This window comes from Pteronotus mesoamericanus, unplaced genomic scaffold (assembly GCF_021234165.1).
Source record: "Pteronotus mesoamericanus isolate MK-2021 breed Mesoamerican mustached bat unplaced genomic scaffold, CSHL_Meso_final contig_1, whole genome shotgun sequence".
Lineage (NCBI taxonomy): Eukaryota > Metazoa > Chordata > Mammalia > Chiroptera > Mormoopidae > Pteronotus > Pteronotus mesoamericanus.
Window position 1 is genome coordinate 4648492 of NW_026554998.1, and position 23619 is coordinate 4672110.

The 23619-nt window shown below is 71.6% G+C and overlaps 1 protein-coding gene across 1 annotated transcript in view; it reads left to right on the plus strand.

The window, feature by feature from the left end:
• Positions 1–8092, plus strand: part of PRKAR1B (protein kinase cAMP-dependent type I regulatory subunit beta) — a 39364-nt gene extending 31272 nt beyond the window's left edge. Inside the window, exons 8-10 of the mRNA XM_054566536.1 lie at positions 468–589; positions 7213–7294; positions 7623–8092. Of these exons, the coding sequence (XP_054422511.1) occupies positions 468–589; positions 7213–7294; positions 7623–7795 (377 nt within the window). The 3' untranslated portion in view covers positions 7796–8092. The remainder of the gene's footprint in view (positions 1–467; positions 590–7212; positions 7295–7622) is intronic.
• Positions 8093–23619: the final 15527 nt, after the last annotated feature.

Consider the following 23619-nt stretch of genomic DNA (forward strand, 5'->3'; position numbering starts at 1 on the left):
TAGGTACAGGCCAGGGAAGTTTCTTCTGCCAAAAAATAGTTAATAAAGAAAGCTAATCAGGCCATCGTATTTTCTTTTAAAAGGAACACACTGGGTTTTCCTTCCTGAGGGTACGGAGGGTGAGGGAAGCCGTGAGGCGGGGTGGGAAGACCGCGGGTGTGCAAGCGCCAGGACCCCAGGACCGCGTGGCCTGGGAGGCAAGTGCTCTGACCTCGGGCAGCGGGGCCGCAGTGCACCCGCCGGGGCTGCAGCCGCCCTGAGCCGGTCAGCCCCGCGCAGCCCTCGGGTTCGCTGTGACCCTGTGGTTTGCTCTCTTCACCTGAGGATGAGACAGACGGGTGTTTTCCGACGCAGACCCCGCGGGCGGGGAGGGGGTGGGAGCGGCCAGTCCCGAGGCAGCGACGCCCTCGGCGGCCTGGGGGCGCTTCCCGCCGGGACGGCGGGGTGACGCGCCCCTGTCCCCCCAGAGTCCCTGGAGAAGTGGGAGCGCCTGACGGTGGCCGACGCGCTGGAGCCGGTCCAGTTTGAGGACGGGGAGAGGATCGTGGTGCAGGGGGAGCCGGGCGACGACTTCTTCATCATCACGGAGGTGAGTCCGGCCTGGGCGCCGCCCGCGCCGCGTCCTCCCGCCCTGGGGCCCCCCGGAGCCGGCGGTGTCCTCTGAACACGCGGTGCCCCGCCCGCGAGGGACGAGGGGCCCGTCGGAAGCGGGGGCGCAGCGCCCGCCCCCCGTCATTTCTCACGACTGAGCATCGCCCACGGCCACCTCAGGTTAAAAGTTTCCTTTGAGAAAACGGTGCCGGGTTCCCCCCCCCCCCGAACCCGCCCGACTCCCGTTTCCTGGCCTTGGGCCCCCGCGGGCGCCGGCAACAGGTGGCCCGGGGCTGCCGCCGCGGCGCCTGTGACGGATCGGGGCGAGCAGCTGTGGTGGCCAGCACCCCCGCCGCCCCGGGGCCGCGTCCCGGCCGCGCCCAGGGAGCGAGGAAGGGCGAGGGGTGGGGACCGCGGGGCCGCCCTCGGGTGACGCCGCCTCCGGGACGCGGGGCTCCCCCGGCTGTTCCCGCTTCTCTGTCCTCAGGGGCGGGGAGGAGCTGCGTGCCACGCGCTCCCTGAGGCACGTGGGCCGGCTGTGGGCGCAGCCGGGCGCCCCCCGCCCCCCACAGACGGCCGTCGCCGCGCTGCTCAGCCCAGGGATGCACAGAATTGACCTGCACCCTCGTTCTTTCAGCATTTGAACGCCTGACTTACCAATACCCCCAAATCAGGGTATTTCACATAAAAATCGGACCTCCTCCTTCTCTTTGAAAACGTGGCCCGGTTGTCTGGCCGCGGGGCCCGCGGGGGAGGCCGGTGGCGCGTGGCGGGCACCTTGGCTGGCCCGTCCCAGGGGGAGAGGGCGTTGGCCGCGAGGCAGCCGGGCAGAGGGGGACCGAAGGCGTCGCGAGGGCGCGGGCCCTGTGAGGCTGGCGGGCCGCCCCGCTCCCTCCGCGGCCTGCTCCACGCGGCCCTGCCTCTGGCCCACGGAAACCTCTGTGCCGCTGGGGGCCGCTGGACCCCACCAGCCGGCTCCCATAAAATCCCGAGAGCGAACTGCCACCGCTCTCACACCGGCTGTGCCCGGGTGGCGTTGCCATGGAAACGCTAGCTTGGATTTTCCTCCTCTCAGCGAGCGAACGTTATGAATGTCCACAACGGCAGTGCAGCTCGTTTCGGAGATGCCGGTGGCCCGGGAGCAGCCCCTCCTCGTGCCCGAGGGGGCGCGTGGAGGACCCAGCACCGTCGCGGGCAGCGCGGCCGCGGCCGCTGGGTCCCTGGGCACCTGCCGCGCCCCCGCTGAGCAGCCGCTTGGGCTCAAGGGTGGCTGGCGGGCCGGTTATTCGCAGAGGAAGGAAATCGCTTGACCCATTCGCGGAGGTCACCGGGGTCCCTCCCGGAGGGGGCTCGGCCGATGTCAAAGGCCAGGGACACGGACCCAGGAGGGAACAGGGACCGTCAACTGCCAGGGAGGGTGTGGGCGGTTGGGGCGGCGTATTGAGGGCGAGCGGAAGTTTTCCAGACGGCGGGTGGGTGCAGGGTGCCCAGGTGCGGCGGGAGGGCGCGTGCCGGCCGCGGGAGCGCAGGCACAGGGCGAGGGAGGGGCCGCTGGAGCCCCGGGCCCTGTGCCTTCGGGCCAGCCTTGGTCGCGCGCCCCCGACGCTCACGGGTCTGCGGTTGCCAGGGTCAGCGCTGGCCCTGGAACCCGCCGGCCGGCCGTGTCCCGTTTCCGTAGCTGGGAGCGCAGAGCGGCGCTGCCTGGCCACGGGTCAGCGCCAGAGGCCGCCGCCTCGGCCCTGTCTCTCGTAGCAGAAAAATAACAACTTTCTGCCTGGGCCAACCTGGAAGAAGCGCTTTTCCAGGCGGCCTGGCTGGGCGAGGAGCCTGCGCGGTCGCGTCACCTCCCTGGGGGCCGGCAGGCCAGGTCCTGCGGCCGGGCCGGTGGCCTGCGGTGGCAGGTGCCGGCTGGCTTGGGGGCCCGGGTCCACAGCCATGGCAGAGCTCGGGGTCTCGCGGCTCCTTTTTAAGACTGTTTTTGGGGCGGGTTTGGTTCTCTGCTCCCAGTGTCTGCGCCCTGGGTGGCGCGTGTGGCCCTGCCCCTGCTGTCCTCAGGGCCCAGAGCCGGCGCGGGTTGGACCGACCCACAGCCCCGCGCGTCCGCCCGGGGACGTGTCCGCGGAGCAGAGCCACCGCCCCCGGGCCCCGCGCCGCCCCCCACGGCCGGAAGCCCCCGGGCCTGTGTCGGCCTCCCCCTCAAGTCATCCCACGGGCCCCCGGGTGCCCCAGAGGGCCCGGTGCGGAGCGTGTTTGCGGGTCTGCGGGCCCGCCTGCCCTGGACCCTGGCTCCACGGGAGGCAGGCGAGCAGCAGCCAGAGGCCGTCCCCGTGGACGCAAGTTTGGCGGGGACCCCGAACAGGTGCACAGCGCCGGGCGCATCTGTTGGCACGGGTGTCGGGCTCCCCCTCACCGCTGCCCGGCCGCCGGCCCCGATGGCTTCGGCCTCCGTGGGACTGAGGGTTGCGTCCCTCTGGCCGGCGCTGGTCCCCAGCAGTGGCGCCCGGGCCCCGCTGCCCCTCCCGGGCTGGCTGCGGGGGGCTGGGGGGACGGCTTCTGCGACGGGCGGCTCCCGCGGCTCGTGAGGCGCAGGAGGTCCCTGCACCGCGAGCCGTTCAGGGTGGGGCCCCCGCCCTGGCGAGAGACCGGGGCCGGTTCGGATCCCGACATCCAGGCCCCGTCAAAAGCACCTTCTGTTTCTTTCGACCGCGGGGACGCACGGGTGACAGCCCTCGGAGCCGCCGCCAGGTGTCCGGGGCGGTCAGCACGTCCCGTTGCCGTGCGGCCACCGCCCGGCGCCTCCAGGCCTCCCCCTCCTCCCCAGCAAGACTCTGTCCCCAGGGAACGCTCCCCCGCCAGCCCCCCTCCATCCTGCCTCTGTGAGCGGGCGGCCGGGGGTGACGCCGTGCGTGCCCTCCACGCCTGGCCCTCTCGCTCGGCCCCGCGTCCCGAGGCGCGTCCCCGCCGCGGCCGAGGCAGTGCCTCCTTCCTTCCCGGGGCCGAGGCGCCTTCCGCCGCGTGGACGGCCCCCGTGTGCGTGGGCCAGGCCCGCCCTTATTTGCTGATGGTGCCGGTGGCGGTGACGGCGGACGCCTCCCGGCCCTTCTCTCTGCCGCGCGTGTCCGTGTCGGGCCCTCGGGCCCTCGGACCCTCTGACCCTCCGCGTCCCTGAGGCGGGGACCGTCACCCTCCCACCGAGGCCCAGAGGAGGGAGGGGCCGCGCCCAGTGCCGCCCGCTGACGGGGACGGAGGGCTGCCCCAGGCCGCGGAGCCGCCCTGCGGAGCCTGCAAAGGCCGACGACGGCCAGGGTCAGACAGGGATTCTGGTGAGGTGAGCGTGGGTTCTCCGCCGCCGGCAGGCGCCTTCCCCTCGTTGCCCAGCTGCTGCGGCCGGGCCAGCGCCTGGGCCTCTCGGCGCGGACTCACCCCGAGCAGAAGCAGGGGACAGTCGGGAAGCCAAGCGTCTGTGTGGCCCCGGGCCTCTGTCCTGGGGCCCCAGGGAGGTGGCAGCTGGGGTGGCTGCCGGGGTCTGAGGGTCCCTGCCACGGATCACGGCGTCTGTGTCCCCAGGGAGGGGCTCTGGCCTGGCTCTGCAGGAGCCCCGTCCCGTCCCTGGGGGGCACCGCCTGCCTCGGGGCACGGGACGTCCCTGGGCGTGCGGCGGGGACCCTCGCGTTTGCACGGGAGCCACCTGTTCCTGCCCCCGGCCCGGGCACCAGAGCCGTGCTGCTCCCGGTTTTCCCACGGAAGCCGCCGCTGTGCCTGTGCCAAGGCCGCGGCCTCACGGAGGGTCCATTAAACACTGGCACGAAGGCGGCCTTGGCCGCTCACCTGGCAAGTGTGTTTTTACAGTTGTTTTGACGACGGTGCGCGGCCCAGGGTGTGTGACGGACGTGCCCGGCGAGCAGAGGGCGGGAAGCCGCTCCGCGGGGCCCCCGCCCGCAGAGCCCCAGGCCGGCGGGGAGCTCTGAGACGCGCCGCCTCGGGGACTCGGGGACGGAGCGCAGGCGAGGAGGGACGCGGAGGGACGTGGCTGTCAGGGACGGCGCGGGAATGTCTCCCACACGGAGGACAGAGCTTTTGTCACGGTCATCGCGGCACAGGGCTCAAAGCCCGAGGGACCCCAGATCTGCCCGGGGGTGTTCACAGGCGCGGGCCGTGCGACCTGTGTGTGTGTGAATGCCGCACGTGTGTGCACACGTGGAAGTGTGTGAACGCATGTGCATGCGTGGCTTGCGCCCGCGTGCGCCTGCGTGCCCATGAGCTGCTCGGAGTCTGTTTCTGCTTAAATGCAGAAAGGCGCCAGCCAACGGCAGGTTCGCGTAGGACGCAGGACCCCGCGTGCCCGAGCACACCCTGCCGGGGACCACGTGCCTCCCGCGCCCTCCCGGCTCCGGCCGCACATGTTCGCCTTCCTGGTTGCCGTTTCGTTTGTGACAGGGATGCCAGTTTCTGTTTATGGCTGTGATGCTGTTCTTTTAACATGTATTTACTTAAACGAGTTTCTCCTGGACCCTCCGTGAGCGGGACGAGGCCTGCGTGCGCGTGGCTCTGGACCCTCCGCCCTGGGGCTGGTCGGCGCCGAGAGGCCCCTGTCCTGCCTGCGTGCGCCTGGGCTGTGCGGGCGCTGTGGCTGGCAGAGGCCGGTCTGGAGCCCCGCCCGCCCCGCGCCCCAGGTGGAGGTCCCCCCAGGGTCCCGCGCCCCAGGCCGCGGCCGGCGGCCTTCCGTTCTCCTCAGAGCCACGCCGGCCCAAACGGTGGGTTTTGTCTTTGATTTTGTAGAAAAAATGGTTAAAAACCAAAAAGTGGACAGGAGAACGCGTCGTTTGCCCTCCGCCCCCAGTGCCCGGCAGGAAGCTCCCCCTCCTGAGTCCTCCGGGCCGTGACCTGGGGTCTGCCACCCGCTTTATTTTTCGAGCTGGGTTAGAATGAATAACTGAAAAATTGGGGGATGATGAGATGCAGTTTTGGCAAGTGTGTTTTTCCAGCCCCCAAAATTCCAGCTCACTGTCCCCCGAGGACGTCTGGGCAGCGCCGCTTGGACGGGGCTTTTCCAGGACTGCGGCTCTGCGGCCCGTGGCCGGTGCCGGCCGCGCCTGTCGCCCGGGCGTGGGGGTGCTCGCTGGCCGTGCGGCGGGGCCCCGCGCCCCGGTCCGCCTGCCCTCCTGTCCTCTGCTCCTTGCCTCAGGCTCGGCTTCCCAGGCCGACGTTCGGGGCAGCGGTCACAGTCAGCGGGACAGCCTTAGTGGCTGTAACAAAGGGCTCCCGGATGTGGTGGCCGAACACGGGTCCCCCGTCCGGGGCTCTGCCACCGCACGCCCCACGGGCCGACATGTCCCTTGGCCGAGGCCCTGGGCCCCCCTGGCTCTCAAAGGCGAGCACAGTCCGGGGCGGGGCGGACGCCGGTCTGAGGTGGGCAGGAAGGCCGGCGTCGCCGCACCAGGCGTAGCAGGTGCAGGCCCAGGGGCACCCGGACCCGCCCCCCGCCCCTGTTGCAGCATTTCATTTACGGGGCTAGCGGTTCCAGGCGTTGGAGCTCTCGGCCGTCGCCCCCGCGAGGCCCTGAGCCCGGAGCCGTGCCTGGCCCCCGGCCGGCACCGGGGCCAGACCAGAGCGTGGCGGTGGAGGCCGCCTGGGGCCGCGCGGGGGCTCTGCTCCCCTCCAGGGCTCCTCGTCTCGGTGGCGGCGTCTGCACGTCCCTCTCCGTCCATCAGCCGGCACCATAAACACGCCCGTGCCCGGAGCAGGGCCAGCAGGGGTGGGGGGAGGTTCCAGGCAGCACCACGGGGTCCCCTGACCCGCTGCCTCCCAGACCGTGGCGTGGGGGGCGTAACACATTAACCAGGCACAGTCACCAGCGTGGGGCAGCCGGGGGCCAGCCGGGCTGGTGCACGGAGCCCCCTGGAAGTGCAGTCACGCGTGCCCCGGCTAAGCAGGGGCAGGCACGCCAGACGTGCCTCCCAGCTCAGTGTCCTCGGCTGTGACGGGGAGGGGAGAGGAGGGCGCCGTGGCCGACGAGGGAGGCGTTCGAGACCAGCGGGGGCTGTCGGGGGGCCCCGGGCGGGGCAGCGGGGGCACTGCGCTGCTCAGGGAGCTCGCCCTCCGCCGCCGCCTGCTCCTGGTCACAGAGGACGGGCGGTCTCGGGGCCCCACGCCCCGCCCTGCCAGCGTCCCCACCTGGGGCCTTCTTGCCCCAGGCTGCCCGGCGGCCGCCCCCCTCCCCAGGGCAGGGGCATTCGGGGCCACGGTTCCGGGTTCTGCCGCGCCCCCACGGCCTCCTGTTAATCATTGAGCCTGGCGAGGTCTGCAGACGCGGCCCCGCTGGGGTCACGGAGGGGCCGCATCGCCCCACGGGCTTGTGACCCTGAGCCCGGGCTCACCCGCGTGCCAGGCGTGACGTGCTCGCAGTCCTTGAGCGCCGGCGAAGGTCAGCTGGGAGCTGTCTGCAGGTTCTCCCGCCAGCGAGCCCACGAGGGCACGGGCGCAGCGGGGAGGGCGGGCCTCCGGAGGGCGCCCCGGCAGACCCGGCTCCGGCCCCGCGCCCTCTGTCCACGGGGAGGAAAGTGGAATTCAGCTTGGGGGGCCTGCCCTGTGTGACCCCCTGTGTCCCCTCGGCATCCACAGGGCACCGCCTCTGTCCTCCAGCGCCGGTCGCCGAATGAGGAGTACGTGGAGGTGGGGCGCCTGGGGCCCTCCGACTACTTCGGTGAGTGGGGGCCGCTGCTGCGGTGCCCGGGGTCCCAGGGTCCCGGGGAGACGCGGAGGTGGCCGCCTGCAGGGGCCCCGGAGGGGCGGGGCTCGGGCCGTCCCCGGGAGCGCGGGACGTGCTGCGGGAGGGTCAGACCCCACGCCGCGTCCGGGCGCCCGGGGGCCGGGGCGTGGCGCTCGCGGTCGGAGGCCCCGCACTCTGCGCAGGACGGGCTCACGCCGCGCGCCGCTCGGTCTGTTGGAGTCGAGAGTGGCCCAGCGCCCTGCGGCTTTGGTGGCTTCTCCCAGCCCCAGCCGGCCCCCGACGTCGCCCCTCTCGTTCCCAGGGGAGATCGCGCTGCTCCTGAACCGGCCCCGGGCGGCCACGGTGGTGGCCCGGGGGCCCCTCAAGTGCGTGAAGCTGGACCGGCCCCGCTTCGAGCGCGTGCTGGGCCCCTGCTCCGAGATTCTCAAGCGGAACATCCAGCGCTACAACAGCTTCATCTCCCTCACCGTCTGAGCCCGCCCGCCGCCCGCCGCCCGCGTCCCGCGCAGGGGCTCCCCTGTGTCCGGGGCCGAGGGGGTGGGCGTCCCCGCAGCCCGGAGGCTGCCTCTCCCTCCAGACTCCCCTTTGGAATAAAGTGGCCACCCGTGCGTTTTGAAAACAAGGGCACACCAGACGCAGGCCAGGCCGAGGTGCCGGCCGGCGGCCCCCACGCGCCTCCCGTCTCCCCAGGCTCTGCGGGCTCATCGTAGGGGACCCCCGCCCTCCCTCATCTTCGGGGGGACGCCGAAGCGTGCTCGCCCCCCGTGGCCGAGGGGCCAGGCTGCGGGGTCCTGGTGACCCCATGCGGCTGGGCGGCCGGGTCCTGCTGGAGCCGAGGGCGATGGGGCCGCGGCCTCCCTGCTCACCCTCCTCTGCAGGGACAGCCCAGGCAGCCGCCAGGGTCCTGCTCACCAGGGCCGGCTCCTGGTGTCGGGCAGTGTGTCCAAGGGGACGTCCCACAGGCCCCTTGGGCTTCAAGTGGGAAGTTAAGGCTGAAGCGAGAGAGCAGGGCCAGGCTCCTCCCTCACGCTCCCCGCCCCCGGGTCCTGGCAGAGCTGCGGGGGCCCCCCAGGACGGTCTCGGGGTGGGTGCAGTGCTGGCCTGTCCTGGGAGGCCTGTGTGGCCGGCCTGGGATACTGACCACTGTGCCGGACAGTCCAACCCCGCTGTGCCCCTTGCTGGGCCGAGACGCCCAGACGAGGGGGAAGCCCAGCGTTGAGGAGTTTCCCTGGCAGGCGAGCCCGGCTCCCCTGGGGCTGGGGGTCCCCAAACCACCTCCGCTTGTCCCAAGGTGCAAAGCAGCTTCTGGGAGACCTTGCGAGGGAGGGGCTTCCCCAAACTTTCTCTGGATAAAACACTCGGAACCGAAGCCCCCTGACACGGAGGCCTCGCCTGTGCCGGCCGTTACCCGGGCTCTGGTCCCCGCCGCCCCCCAGCCCGGTCAGCACCGGACCGTCTCCCCAAACGCACCTTCAGTCCAGCAACAGCCCAGCCTGCGCCTGCCGGGCCCGTGCGTGGCCGCCTCTGGGGGCCGAATCACAACCGAGTCCCTTGTTCGCCGTTCGCCGCCGCCCCGCCCTAGCGTGTCTGGTGCGGTGCGTGTGCCCCGGCCGCCGGCCTTGGCGCGGGCGGCCGCGATGCATGACTGTCGTGCTCTGTGCTGCGTGTGCCATTAAACGTGCCATTGATTGCGGCTCGGGCGTGCTCTCTGACCCCGCGGGAGGAGGGTTCCCTTCAGGTGTTACCGTGATGAACATTCAAAGCACGAAGCTCGCCATCTCGGCCACTCTCAGGTGCCCGGTGCGTGGGCACTGAGCGTGTGGACACGGCTGTGGGCCCGCCGCCGCCGCCCTCCTGGGGGGCCCTGTCCCCATGAGCCACTCACCCCTACCAGCCCGGCCCCCCCGCCCCCTCTGTGCAGAAGCTCTTGTCAGTGAGGTGTTTTATTTAACCCGATCTATCCGAAACATTCTTATTTCAACCTCTCAGTACAAAAGCTGCCCATGGTTTTGTGTTTTTCTCGGTGCCGAGCATTGAACCCGGAGGCATCTGGCGTGTGGAACGCACCCGGTCTCGCGGCCGCCACACGTGGCTGGTGACAGCGGAGCTTGCACGCTGCCTGCTCACATCTGCGCCTCCTGAGCCTGGGACCTGGCTGCTGTGTGAATCCAGGTTTCCTGAGACGCAGGTGCGCCTGCAAGGTTCACCGGCTCCCCCAGAACTCTGTCTCTGGAAGGAGGGGCCGAGGCCCCTGTGCCGATGGGCAGGGAGGGCGGTGGGGGCACCGGGCGGGCACCTGGAGCCTGCGTAACGGCCGCCCCTCGCCGGCTTAGAGCGGCGGACTGTTGCCGTCTCCCGGCTCCTGGGAGTCCGGAGGTTGGGGGCAGGCAGCCGGGGTCCGGGCTCGGGTCCCTCTTGCGGCTGCCGACCTCCGAGGGCTCACCGTGGCCCCGTGGCTGTTGGCGGGAGGCCTCGGTTCCTCGCCCCGTGGCCTCTCCCGGGCCTCCTTACAGCGTGGCGCCCGGCTTCCCGCGGAGGATGGGGGGCTGCAGGGACCTCGTGACCCATCCCAGTAGGCACCCACTGTCACCCCCCCATCAGAAACAAGCCAGAACCAGCAAGGGCAGCCCGCGCTCTGGAGGACGGAACTGGGCACCCTTTCAGGGCTCTGGTCAGCGCCTGGGACAGCGCCTCAGGCGGGTGCTCTTGCCTCTGGCCCCCCTGCTCCCTGCCCCGCACGAGCCTGCGCGGGCCCCGAGGCCGCGGCCCCGACGTGAGGTGCTGCCCGACTCCGTTTCACAGAGACGCCGGAGGCCGGATGCTGCCTGCCGCCGAGCCTGCGCCGCCCGCCATGTGGCAGCCTGGAGGGGCGGGCGCCCCCTCTTCTGCGAGCCTGGGCCCGCCCAGTGTCAGCGGCCGGGACCCAGCGTGGACGTGGGACCGAGCTGGGCCGCCAGAGACACGCAGCCCTGCAGGCGCGTTCAGACCCAGCCCTTCTGACTGTGCAGCTCGACACCACTAAGTCGGTGGCACTTGGTCACAGCGGCCACGGGAAACCCCTCCGCAGGCCGGCGGCAGCCCCCGGAGCGGCAGGGCCTCGCCGGGCGCCCTGGGTGGCGTCCCCGGTCCCCGGGCCGCCGGCGGCTGCAGGGAGGCTCTGCGTGCGGCCCCGTGTGTGTGCGGGGTGGGGGGGTGGGGCCGCAGCGGCGCCCTCCCCGCTGGGCGCTGGGCCTGGTCCCTCTGGCGCCAGGCGGGCACAGACCCGTCTTGTGGGCCCGTGAAAGCGAGCTGTGTGCCCCGAGCCGACAATCCGGGCGATTGTTCCTGCCCCACCGCGGCCCCCAGGGCAGCGCCCAGCCGCAGGAAGCAGCGGACTCGGGCCCCGCCCGCCCCGGGTGCCCAGGGTGTGGACGTGCGGATGGGCCTCCGGGAGCCGAACCCGCCTCCGTCCCTGGACGTCCCCGGGCGTCCCAGCCGCTCTGGGGGTTTGCTGCGGCCGCCCCATCCGAGGCCGCTCCTGGGAGGGGTCCGGTGGGGCCAGGGGCCGCCTCATGAGTGTGCCCCCCAGGCCGCCCGTCGGTGGTCCGGCGGCACGGCTTCCCCGCCGGGCGGCTGGGCCTGCGGTGCCGGCCACGCAGTGGACGTCCTGGGCTCACCGCACCCGCCCGGGGCGGCCGATCCCGAGGGCACCCGGGGCGGGGCAACCCCTGTCCGGAGGCCCTCAGGGTGGCCTTCTCTGACTTTGGGGGTCCCGGTCCTGCCCCCCAAAGCCTCCTGTGGCTGCTGCAGGAGCCCTGGTCCCCAAAACTCAGACCCCCGGGCCCAGGCGTCTGCCCCTGGCTCCTCGGAGGGCAGCCAGCCCCAAGCCTCCAGGAAGCCCTCCCGGGGTCCCGGCCATGCGGACCTCCCCTTCCCGGGAGGGGAGCAGATCAGGAAGCCAGGGACTCACGGCTCTGCTTCGGCTGCACATCCGGTTGGCGGCCCCCCTCCAGGGCCTAGAGACCCAAGACCCCGGGCTTGCCGGGGGGCCACGGAGCTCTCAGAACCTCCTCATGGTGACCGCCTGGCCGAGGCGGACCTTGTGGGCGTTGGCGGGTTTCCACGCCCGTGTGCGGGCCCGGACGCGGGGTCTGCCCCGTGCGGTTCCCACCCGCCGGCGCGCACTTCCCTTTCCCGCTGCAACTGGAGGAACCTGGCTGGTGTGTGTCTGCCTGGCCCCTCGTCCCCTGCCGGGCTCCCGTGCGGCGGCTGTGCCCACGCCCCAGGGCACAGACCCCCGGCATCGCCCCTCCCGCGCCTCCGTCCCGGCCCCAGTCCCCGGGAGCTCTGTGGCATCCGTGAGTGCCCCCCTTCTCCGGGCCGCCCCTACCCCCGGGGACTGGCTGTGCGGAGACGCGGGTGTCGGCTTGGGGTCTGCTGCGGGCGTGGGGCTGCTGTGGGGCCTCCCCGAACGCGCCCGGCTCGGGGCCTGGGCGGCGGCGTCCTCTCTGCCGCGGTGGCCAGGCCCACCCCTCCCCTGTTCCCACCTTGGCGGCCGCAGGGCTCCTCTGCGAGGACAGCGGGCGATGGGTCCCCTCCCCTGCCTTTGGCCCCCTGGGCCGACCTCTCGCCGGGCTGGCCTCTGAGGGTGTCAGACGAGGGGCGCCCGTCCCCAGCCCCGGACCAGTGCCCGGCGCACAGCCCACGGCCCAGACGCCTGCGGGCGGAGCGCGCGTCCACGCAGCTGGCGGACGCAGCTCCGCAGGCTGCAGGGCAGCCTCCCGCCGGCCGGGCCGGGCCCCCAGCTCAGAGCAGGGGCTCAGAAGTCATGGGGTGCCACTTTCAGCAGGCTCCGGGCAATCCCAGCCCACCGGACGCAGGCGGGGGACACAGGCCTGTCGGCCTGATGGGGGAACGACTGGGCCCCCGCAGTCGGGGGTAAAATCGCCCGCACCTCCGCCTCCAGGAGCGGGGGGCCCGGCCCGGCGGGGCCGGGCGGCAGCGCGGGCGGCGCGGCGTCTCTGGCCTCACCTCCCCCACAGGAGCTCAGGGGCCCCGTCGGCGTGTGCCGGCTGTCCCTCCCGCCCCACGCGCACAGCACAGACACAGGCATCGGTCGAGTGATCGAGTCCAAACCCACGCAGAACCTCACAGGCCTTTGTGCGCGGAGCCTGAGGGCAGGGGACCGAGGGGCCCTGCCAGGCCGCAGCGGGGATGCCAGCGGAGGCTGGAGCCCCGGCCCCGCCCCGGCCCCTGAATCACCACCTGAGTCAAGAGAAACTTCCGCCTCGCCTTCGGGGAGCCCACGTGGCTTCCAAGCAAGAAGCCCTGCACGTTCCTTGTGCTTCCAGGAGAGAGCCCGGTCGCACATCCGAGCTCCCGGGACACCTGCGCTTCCCTTCTTCTAAAATAGACCACGACCGGCAGCTCACGCACGCAGACGTCCCCGCGGGAATCCTGCACGTGGGTCTGCGCCGGGGCTCCCGCCAGCCGTCCTCGTGAGGGTGGCCGACGCAGCAGCGGTGGTCACAGGCTGCGGGGAGTGCAGGAGGCTGTGGCTGCAGCCTGCACGTGGGGGTGTGGACGCTCTGGTCTGGGGAGGGGAGGCCTGAGGGCTGGTCGGGAGGCGGGGCCAGGGGCATTGGCCAGACCTGGCACCCCCGCCCCCGCCCCGGGCTGGACAACGGCTTTGCCCAAGGTCCCTCCCGTCCCAGCTGCGGGCACCTCACCCAGACCAGCTGCCTTGACTCACTCTGCCGGCCGCCCCCGCACGTTCCGGTCCCGGGCTCCCGCCCCGGGCTTCCTTCGGGCCACCTGCACAGCTGCCCCCGAACGCACCCCCGTCCCCGTGTGCCCGGCCTGCCCAGGGGCCTTCGGGCCCCGCGGCTGAGGCCCCACCCCACGGCCCGGGGGACCCGTCTTCCAGGTGAGGCGTGGAGCTCAGAGGAGGGGAGTCAGGCCCCGGCCAGGGTGTGGGGCTCGAAGGACCCCCCCACCAGTCAGGGCATCCCTGTTCCTGCCCAGGCGTCTCCCTGAAAATACAGCAGTTCGTGCCGTTTCACCAACAGCCACTGCGGGATCGGGGGCTCGGCAGAAAACGGGCCGATGGCCCTGGAGCCGCGCGCCGCCCGGGGGGCCGGCGAGGCCCAGCGTCCGGGCCTCCGCGGGGGTGGGGGCGGCGGGATGAGCCGCGCAGGAAGGACGTGGTTAAGTGCGGGACGCGCGTGGGGGCTCAGGCCTCACCTGAGGGGGCGAACCCTGCACAGCGCCCCCCGACTCCACAGGCCTGGCCCTGCCAGACGCTCCAGAACCACCTCTGGGCACAGGCCTCAAAACTGACCAGGTGCCCGGCTCCAAACAGGCCACGAGGGCCCTCGCCCGGGGCTGCTCTGGCCCCGGGGGCCACTCCAGGCGCAGGCCCTGCCGCGCCTGCGCCTATGCCACCGATGCGGGCCTGCGGGCCCCGGGTGCCCGGCCGTGGGCGCCCCAGACCGGGCTGCGAGCAGCTGCGGGCCGGCCCTGAGGGAGCCGACGGCCTCCAGGGTGGCTCCTGGGCCGACCTTGGGAGCAGCCGGGCGGAGGCCCGTGAGGGGTGTGGGGAGGAGAGGCCCTGGGGAGCCGGCCGGGGGCAGGGCTGTTCCAGGGGACGGAGGTGGCCTCATGTGGACTCTGTCCTGTTCCCAACGCCTGCGGGCCACGCCCTTTCCTTGTTGGGGCCATGGCCAAGAGCAGGGAGACCGCGGAAGCAGGGACCCGCCAGGGGCTTGGAGGGCCCAAGCCAGGCAGGTGGAGGGACCCGGGAACCCCAGACGCGGGTGGGCGGGCGCCTGGAGGCAGCACCTGGGCCTGGCTCGGCCACTTCCTGAAGCTGGAAAGACAGGGCCTGGGGCAGCGGTGGGCGGGGCCGAGAGCTGGCCCGCCGGCGGGTGGGGGAGGCTCTGGAGGAAACCGCGCCCCTGGCTGAGGGCACCTCCCCCTCCTGCCGGGTGCAGGGAGCCCTGGAAATCCCCAGGATCGCAGGTCGGAGCAGCGGGTTGGCACTGGGCTGCGGGGAGAGGGAGGGGCCGGAGGATGAAGACAGAAGGGGAAGAGAAGGGGAAGGAAGAGGGAAGAGAAGAGGAGGAGGAGGGTGGGGGGGGAGGGGAGGCGGAGGAATTGAAAGTGCATTCCAGACGGGTGACAGAACCCTGCTGCCTGCCCTTCCCGGGAAGGCCCGGGTCTGCGGCCCTGGAGGGAGATAAGGCGGGAGGGGCCGCGGGAGGAGAGTTCCCGGCCTGGGGAGCCCCGGGCTGCCTGCCACCCTCACTGCTCTGCTCAGAGGCCGCCTCCCCCTTGAAGCCTTCTCAGATTCCTCCTGGGCCCCCGGACCAGGCGGTGCCCTTGGGGGGCCGCCCCCTTCCCTGCGGGTCCTGATCCGCCGCAGCTCAGACACTCAGACACGGAGGCAGGCAGACAGGAACTCACAGGTGGTCCTCGCAGGGGCGGCCTTCCGAGGCCCTCGCAGGCCCCCAGGGCCTCCCTCTGGGGGGGCCGGGGTTCCCCGCGCCCACCCTGGGTTGCCGGGCTCTGCGTGGGGCCGCCGGGCTTCACGGTGTGGCACTGCCGAGCCCTGGGCCCCGAGTCCGCTCCGTGCCAGGTGCTGTCCCGAGAGCTGCCGTGACCTGCCGCCTCCCGCACGGCCTTGGCGTCCGCACCCCGTTCTCCGCTGATTCAGCGGAGGCTCCATGGGTGCGGGACGCGGGGAGCCCGGCCTAGGCTCCCCCGCCCCACAGGCCGCCCTTCTGCAGGCGGATGCTCACTCGGCCCCCGCAGGGCGGAGGGCGGGCCAGGTGTGCCGGGAGCTCCCTTCCCGAACCCTGAGCTGGCGGTGGGTGGGCCGGGGTCCGGGGGCCCGGGCGGCTGGGTGTTCGGGAGGGAACCTTCAGAGAGCGGTAGCCAGGCCGCCTGCCCACACCCACGCCCGGAAGGGACAGGTGCCCTTTGTGGGACAGGGCCCAGCCCGGCCCCGGCCGGCTTCCTGGCAGGTCTGGAAGGCTCGGTGGCCACTCCTGGGAGGCCGGGGATTTGGGGCCCCGGCCCTGCTCCTGAAGGCGGAGGAAATGCTGGCACGGAGCCCCCCGCTGCACCCTGACCGGGCATTCGTCCGAGCGCCGGCCGGACCCTGGCAAAGGCCCCAAGTCAAGGGCGCAGCTGGCCCCCAGGCGCCCCGGCCCCGGGGCAGCAGGGCTGTGGAGCGGTGGGGGGGCTGCTGAGGACAGGCCATCGCAGGTGCTGTGGCTCTTGGGAGCCAGGCGCCCGGTGCAAGGACACGCAGGCAGCGGCCAGGCCTCCCGCCCTCAGCCCGGCGGCCGCCTGCGCCGCGGGTCCCCGCTGCCACCAGGAGGGCGAGGCGGCCTTGCGGTGCCGGCGCCGAGCTCGGCCGCTCCTGACACGCGGACCCGGCCGCTCTGTCTCCGTCATGGTCGCCCTCTCTCGGTCTTCGGGTGACTGGTTGTCGCCGCCGGGAACCGAGGCCCCGGGTCCTTAGGCGACTTACCCACGTCACATGCCGGGAGGAGGCAGCGCCGCGTGGGCTCTGGCCCTCGTGCGGGGCCCCGCTGCCACGCTCTCGTTCCCGGGCCACCCCCGGCCCCCGAGGCCTCTGCCAGGGCCGCACCGGACCCTGAAGCCGTGCCGCAGGCGCCGTCCGGAGCCTGGGGCCAGGCGGGCTCTGGAGGCCGGGGACCCCGCCTCCCAGGGCCCGACCCCGAGGTCTGCAAGGGGGGGCGTCCCCGAGGAGCCTGGTGGGGGGCACAGGCTGCCCGACCACCTGCCGGGCAGACGCTGTCGCGTGGGGGGGCCGTGGGGGGAGGGTGCCGGCGGGGGCCTGGCCGCAGCCCCCCGCTCTTCCTGCCCCGTGAGGGGAGCGCCCCTCGAGCGTCTTCTGCTGCGAGGGGACCAGGGTGGGGGTGGGCGTGGGGGGCCACGGAGGGCCGAGTCGACGGAAGGGAGGCCCAGGTGCTGGGAGACGGGCCCCAGGCCGGCGCTGCGGTCCAGGGTGCGGTGGCTCCGGTCGCGTCCAGCTGGGCAAGTCCGTCGGACGCCAGATGCTGCACGTGGTCCACACACAGAGTTTCAGTCAGCGGGTCTGAAAGTCGCCGCGATGTGACCACAGCTGGGCCTTCGGCACCGAGGGGCTTTATTTCAGGTTTCTCGGGGCAAGGGGCTCGCTCGCCTGGGCTGCACTCGAGGGCTTGGAGGCCGAGCTCACACCCGGCCGGGCAGGCAGCAGCTGGCGGCACCTGCCCCGGCGACCCCCTGGGGCTGTGCCCCAAGCTGCGGGGGGCCCGCCCTCGGCGCAGGGGTGTGGGCCGGGGCCAGGCTCAGGTGCACACAGACACCGCGGCCCAGTGACCCCGCGCCCTGTCCCCTGTCCGGTGTGGAACAGCGAAACCCGGCCTGCACCCCGCCCCCGCCCCCGGGCTCTGTGCCGAGGCCTCCACGGCGCCCCTGTGGGCAGCAGCTCTGCATCCGTTGGTCTCTGAGGCTCAGGAAGGTGACGCACTTGCCAACGCCTGCGCGGCGGGCCGTGGGTGGAGCCGTCCTCACACCCGGGCCTCGGGCCTGGGCTCCTTCCTGCCTCCGTGGACCCGGCCCTCTGACGCGGCGGCGGCGGTGGCGGGAGGCGCAGAGCAGGTCCTCGGGACGCTGAAGGACCCGCCCGCCGTTCCGCCGTCCTGTGCCCGCAGTGGGGCCGCGGGCCTCCCGCACCACACAGGTGTCGGGTCAGAGCAGGACAAGACCAGGTTATCTGAGTACTTTGCTCTCTTCTGCCGAGAAAAACAACCCCAGGTGGAAACGCTGCTCCCGCCGTCGGGATGGGGAGAGTTGGCAGGTCCGCCCGCTGTGGGCCCAGCCCCCCCCTCAGGGTGGGAAGGGCAGAGGAAGGCGGACCCGGGGAGGGCAGGGCGCCCGAGGTGCTCGCCTTCCCCAGGGCTGGCGGGGCGGCTGCTCCTCTGCCCTGAGGGTGGAGTGACCGGCTCGGCTCGGCTCTGGGTTCGTCCAGGCCCCTGGGACTCGGTGTCCCTCTGCCTGGGCTGTCACGTGCAGCCTCGATGCTCTGAAAAGTGTGGGGCCGGAGGGTGCGGGTGGGGGGGCGCCCCTTCCTGTGGGGCACGGGGCTGTGGGGGGGGGTGAGGGCTGAGGGCCGTGCCTTTTTGTGTTTTTGGTTTTTTCAGAGAGACATCCATTTGCCGTTTCCCTCGTCAGTGCGTCACGGTGGATCCTCGTCCGCGTCCTGGCGCGGACGCAGCTCGCAGGCTCGGTGCGTCGCGTGGGCTCCGGGCAACGGGCCGCCCGCCCGCCTGCCCGCAGCCGACGCCGCTCTGCCCGGAGCCCGTGCGACGGGAGCCAGCGCCTCCGTCTCCTCCGGCCGCTTGGAGTCAGTGTCCGGTCGCAACAACCGGGAGCCCTGACGCCTGCAGAATTGTGGGGGCGGGGGGGGGGAAGGGAGCTGTGGCTTCTCCTCACGGCGGGCGGGCGGGGGGCACCCGCTGGGCTGCTGACCCAGGCCCCCAGGGGCACAGGGCCCTCCCTCTGGGTCCCCTGGCCGGGGCGGCTGTGGGCGGCGGCGTGGTGTCCGCGAGAGCCCTGGCTTCTGTTACCCCGGCGTCCCCTTTAGAAGAGGGGTGACTGAGTTCCTTAGACGACGGATATGAGCGCGTCACAGGCCCCACCACGACGCGGTGAAGGGGCCTGTCTGTTCACACCTGGGTTTGTCCCCGGCGATGGCCGCTGCGCCGGGCGCTGCGCTGACCCCTGCGAGAACGGGGCCGGGTCTCGGGCCGGTGCCGGCAGTGGACGGCAGGCGGGGCCGCGGCCGCAGGCGGCCCCGAGGCCTCGGGCGGCAGCTCCGCAGCCCGTGTGTGTCCCCCCCCCCCCCCGCCGCTCGCAGCGACTTCTTTTTTCAGTGCAAAACTTATTTTTCAGCCCTGGCATGTGACTTATATTTCAGTGCGATCTATTTTTCAGTGCAACTTATATTTCACGACTGATTTTTCGGTGCCAAAGGCGTGACTTATTTTTCAGTGCAACTTATTTTTCATGACTTAGTTTTCAGTGCAACTTACTTTTTGTGTTTTATTTTTCGGTGCTGGGATGCAGCTTATTTTTCAGTGTGACTTAGTTTTCAGTGCGACTTACGTTTCAGCGCCAAAGTGCGACTTATTTTTCAGTCCTGGAGTGGGACTTAGTTTTCAGTGCGACTTACTTTTCGCGTTGTATTTTTCAGCGCTGGGATGTGGCCTATAGTTCAGTGTGACTTATTTTTCGGTGCAACTTATTTTTCACGATTTAGTTTTCGATGCCAGGGTGTGACATTTTTTTCAATGTGACTTATTTTTCCGTGTGCCTTAACTTTCGCACATCGATGTCGCCCTCTCTTTTTCCCTCCCTTTCCGTTTCTCTAAAAAGAAATAAAATCTTTTAAAAAATCGTCTCAAAACGGACTCTTTCGCAAAGAGGCCTCGCCGCCCACCCCACCCAGAGGACAGTGGGCCCTGGGAGGCAGCGGCGCACGGGGCCGCCCGGCCTCGCCCAGGGCCTGGCGCGAACGCGTTTGTTGAACGAACAACAGAGGGTTTCCGAGAGCAGCCGCTGGGCCGTCCGTCGCCCCGGGGGCCGACACCCAGGCTCCCGGGGGCCGCAAGGCTCAGCGCCCAGAGCCCGAGTCCTGGGGGACAGCCCCCTGCCCCGCGCCGGTTGGCCCCACCGGAGAGTGGGGCTCTGGGTGTCTCCACGCGCTAGTCCAGGAAGACGCCACTGGCACAGCATGGCCAGCGGCATTTTCTAGTGGCAAAGGAGAAACAAGTGAACTTAATTGCAATCACATCGTTTATTTAACTCTATTTCAAAAATGTGATCACGTCAACATGTGGCTAATACAGAAACTACTACTGAGGAACGTCACGTTCTCTACTTGCCCACGAAGCCCCCCGAGGCTGCGTTCTGCCCACAACACGCACCTCATTCCGCAGCAGGCTCCCCTCAAACACCGCGCTGGTGGCTCCTGCACGGGACCGTCCGGGTCCAGCCCTCATTTCCCGGATCCACTGAGCACCTCGTGACACAGGCCGTCACTCACAAAATGTTTGCAATCAATTGTGGGCCATTTTAAACTTCCCTTTCGTTTGTGTAGTTAGAAAATGAGCTAAAACTATCGCTAGGGAGGTAGACACTGAGAATGCCTGCCCCTCCGCCTGCTGGTGGGCTTCCCCCTCTCCGGGGGGCCTGAGCTGGAGAGGCCTGATCCCTGGCCGTGGGGGGCCTGAAGCGCCCCGAGATAATGACTTAATGAACACCCACCTGGGCACTTTTGATCTCCAGGAGCGGTGCCCACGCGCTGAGGCTGCTCCTGGATTAATTGCCCTGAACCCAGAAAGCCTTGCCCGGAGATAAAGGGCGCTGTGGTGCTTCATCACTACAAACTGTCCTGAGACCTGCCCTGGCACCAGCAGGGGCCTGGGTTTGGACGCCCCCCGGGCCCCACCTGCACGGCCGGGCCGGGGTCGCGGCGCTGCCTCTGTGCATCTTCGAGCGTGTGCGTGGCTGGGAACAGCCTGCGTGCGCGGTGATTGGTCCCCATTTTCCGGATGAGAGAACTGAGACTGGGGCGGTCTGTGGGCAAACACCCCAACAGGGCCACGGTCAAGGGGCAGAGGGCAGCCAGGCCCGGGTGTGGCCCTCCCCATGCCCACGCGCCTGGGGGCTGGGGGTCAGGCAGGCGTGGGCTCGGGGGCTGCTCCCCGTGCGCGGCAGGACGAAGGCCGTCCACGTGGCCCTCGGTGTCTCACCGGAGCCGGCGCCCGGCCGTGCAGCCGCCGCCCCGGGACCACCTCTAAATGGGCTGCAGGGCGAACACGCCGCCCAGCCCACGCAGCGCTGGGCACAGCACAGCCCTCGGCAAAGGCACCTCGTCCGCCTCCACCCGGCGTGGCTCTCGGGGGCCACCAGGCCCTTCCTGCCCCTCCCGGGCACCGGGAGGGAGCCGGAGCCGTGGGGCCCAGCCAGTCACCGCTGCGGTGTGGTGGCCCACCTCCACTTCTTTGGAGCACCCGACTCACCCTAATTATGGGCCCGGGGGCACAAACAGCGAGGTGGGGACACCGGAGGAAGCCCAGAAGCACCGGCTCTGGGGGCAGACTGGCCCCCCGGGGGTCTCCACCTCCCACCCGCATCCCCCACCCTGGAGATCCCCTGCACCCCCTTCTTCTGCTGGGCCCTGCAGCAGGTCTCCCCGCTGCCCGCCTGCGGCCCGGGGTTTCCTGCTGGCAGAGACCCAGGCGCGCGCGGGGCGGGGGCTGGGGGCGCGCCTGGGTCCCCACCCACGGAGCCCGCAGTGGGGCCAGTGCCTCCTCGGCCTCCAGTGTGTTCGGCCTCATTCTCCAATGTCTGCAGCGTGGGAACCTAATAGCCTGGGAGGGAGCTCGAGCCCAGGCAGAACGCAGCACGTGACCACGCCGGAGCGGCCTGTGCGCCCCGCGCCGCGCAGGTGCGGTGCCCCAGGGGCCAGGCCCCGGCCCGCGGTTAGGGCCCCGCGGGGCCGAGCATCCTGCACCCGCCCACTCCCGCAGCCCCTCCTCCAGGGGCCGGAGGGAGGGCGGCCGGAGCCGGAGTGGGCGGGGTGCCGGGGGGGGGGGACCGGCGCGGGGGCGCGAGCCGCAGCGGTGGTGGGTCCTTGCCCAAGCCGGCGACCTCGCGGTCCAGCGCGTCCCACGGCCCCCATGCCCGGCTCTCGTTCACGGAGCTTCCGCCCGTTTCTCCCGGGTCCGGGCGAGGGCGGGGTGGGCTGCGCTCAGGGGTCTCTGTCCCACCCCAGGGCGGCCTCCGGGTCACACCGTGCGGCGCCCGAGTCCCCCCAGGGCGGCTGTCGCGCGGCTGCAGAAGTTTCCGCCACCCGCGCGCAGCCGCTGTTGTCGTGGTCGCTATGACGACGCGGCGTGGTTTTATTTTTAATAGCGGCCCGCGATTAGAGGGAGGTCCGCGCCCCCCGCAGCTCTCCAGCGCCGCGCGGGGGATGCACCAGGCCCGCCCCGCCCCCGGCACCCGCTCTGCTCCTCGACGCCCCTCGGAGGCGCCCCCTTCTGTGTCCCCAGACCCTCCCGCCGGGCCCCGAACTCAAACGGGGCGCCCCCGCAGTGCCAGGCCGCGCAGAGGAGTCAGGGCCCGAGAGCCTGGGCGTCCGCACAGCGGAGGGAGCGCCCCGTCTGAAGCACAGCGACCTTTTCTTCTTAGTTTCCACGCCAGCTACCAAACCGAACCTTTTAACCCCAAAGTAATGTCCTTGGGCCCTCTCCGCGCACGAGGAATGCGAGGCTCCCCCAGAAGGTGCCGTTGCCCTCCGGGGTGCAGGCGAGGGCGCCCACGGTGCTCTGGCCAGAGCCCTGGCAGTGCGTGTCTGGCTGCCTTCCAGAAGCTTCCAGCGGTCCCTCTCCGAGGCAAGAGAAGGTTCCACCTGGATAGACAAGGAGTGGCTTTCACGGGCTCCTAAAGGTTTCCAAGTTTCCCCGGCCCGCCTCGGTCCTCCCTCCTGACCCCGGCCGGCCTGCGGGGTCGCCGCGGCCACAGGAGGCTGCAGGTGCGCCCGACTGAGGGCCTCTGGGAATCGCAGGAGCTCCCCAACCCCGGGAATTTGGGGGCAGGTGAGCGCCCTGAAGCCCCTACGGACTCTGCCTTTGAAATGCCAAGGGCGGCCAAGCCCAGGATGTAAGACAGCCGGCGGGGATGCCTTCACTGCCTTTGTCTGGCGGGTGACCCCGGGTTGGAGGGCTGGAGGGTGGAATTTTCCGCTCTGGCCCACCACGGGAATGGGGGGCGTTTCCTAGCCTCCAGGGGCCTCGGCCGTCTAGCTTTGGGGTCGCTTGGCCCATCACTACCGGAGCTCTGGTCCCGGAAACTCGTCCGCTCGAGGGGCGAGCACGGGCGGGCTGCAGGGCCCGACGCTGGGGCCTTACCCACCTGGCAGAGGCGGTGGAAGCCACCCTGCCCCAGCGCACCCACCCTTTCGAGGCAAGGAGCCGTCCAGCCACGCGCAGGCCTCCGGCTCCCCGTGGCCCTCCCTCCGCAGCGCGCTCTGTGTCGCGCCTCGGCGGGAGATGGCGCTCTGAGTGCCCCGCGGATCCTGGAGCCGGAGGCTCTCACCCCGGGGGTCCCTGGCTAGCGGCTCCTTTCTTTTCGTCCCCTACTACCCCCTCGAGGAACCGGCTCAGACCGCAACCCGTCCTTCCCCGAAGGAGTGAGCAAGCGGGGGACGTGGGGTCCCAGGGCGGGGAGGCGGTCCTCGGCGGCCCCCGGGCGCTCTCCTATCTCGGAATGTGGGTGGAGGTTCCCCGTTCAGACGCCCCAGGCATCGTACGGCGGGCGGGGGCGCGTGGCAGCCGCCAGGTGAGTGCCCCAGAAGCGCCACTCGGCCCGCCCCGCCGCTCACCAGAGCCTCACTCCCCCTCCTTTTATGGAGACGGGGGGTGGGGGGGAGGCAGGGGCCCTGGATCCCGACCGCGGAAAGAGGCCCGAGCGCCGCGGCGGGGGGCGGGGGCGGGGGCCGGCCTGCTTTTGCCCTTTTTGGCGTCGCAGCTCTGGGCGCTGCCCTCTGCTGCCGCTGGGGCCCGAGAGGCGAGTCGACTTCTGCGGCGGCCCCTCCCCTGCCCGTCCGGTGCCGCAGGACTGCAGCTGGCTGGCACGGGAGGGTGGGCAAGCTCGAGGGAGGGGCGCGCGGAGCCCCGGCGGGGCCGCTGTGCTCGGAGCCGGGCGCGAGGCGTGGATGGATTTCACTGCCCGCGTGATCGCGTGTGTGTGCTCGCGGCGGCGGCGGGGGCGGCCGGGCCCTGCCCGGCCCGTGCGGCCCCCGCGCGCTTCCGAGGTGCGGGTCCTGGGCCCGGAATCCGGGGGAGGCGATAGGGAGGGGGCGGGGGAGGGGCGCGGCGGCGGCGGCGCTATAACCCCCTCTCCGCCGCCGGCCGGCTCCACACGCGCGCCCCGAGGAGCCCGTACAACTCCGGCGAGCTGGGCCTGCCCGCGCCTGTTCTCCTGCCGGCGGCGCGGCGGCGCCGGCCGGGTCCTGCGCCCGCCTTCAGGCCCGCGTGGCGAGGCTCCGGGCGGCGGCGGGTGCCAGGCGGCGCGGCCGCGGGTGCTGCCCGGCTCGGGCCGGCGGAGGGCGGAGCGAGGGCGCGCCGCGGAGGGCGCACGCAGGCCGCCGGGCCGCGCCGTGCTGGGCCGCGCCGTGCCCGGCCTGGCGGCGGCGAGAAAAGGCCGGAGGCGAGCGCGAGGCCGGCGGTGGGCGCGCA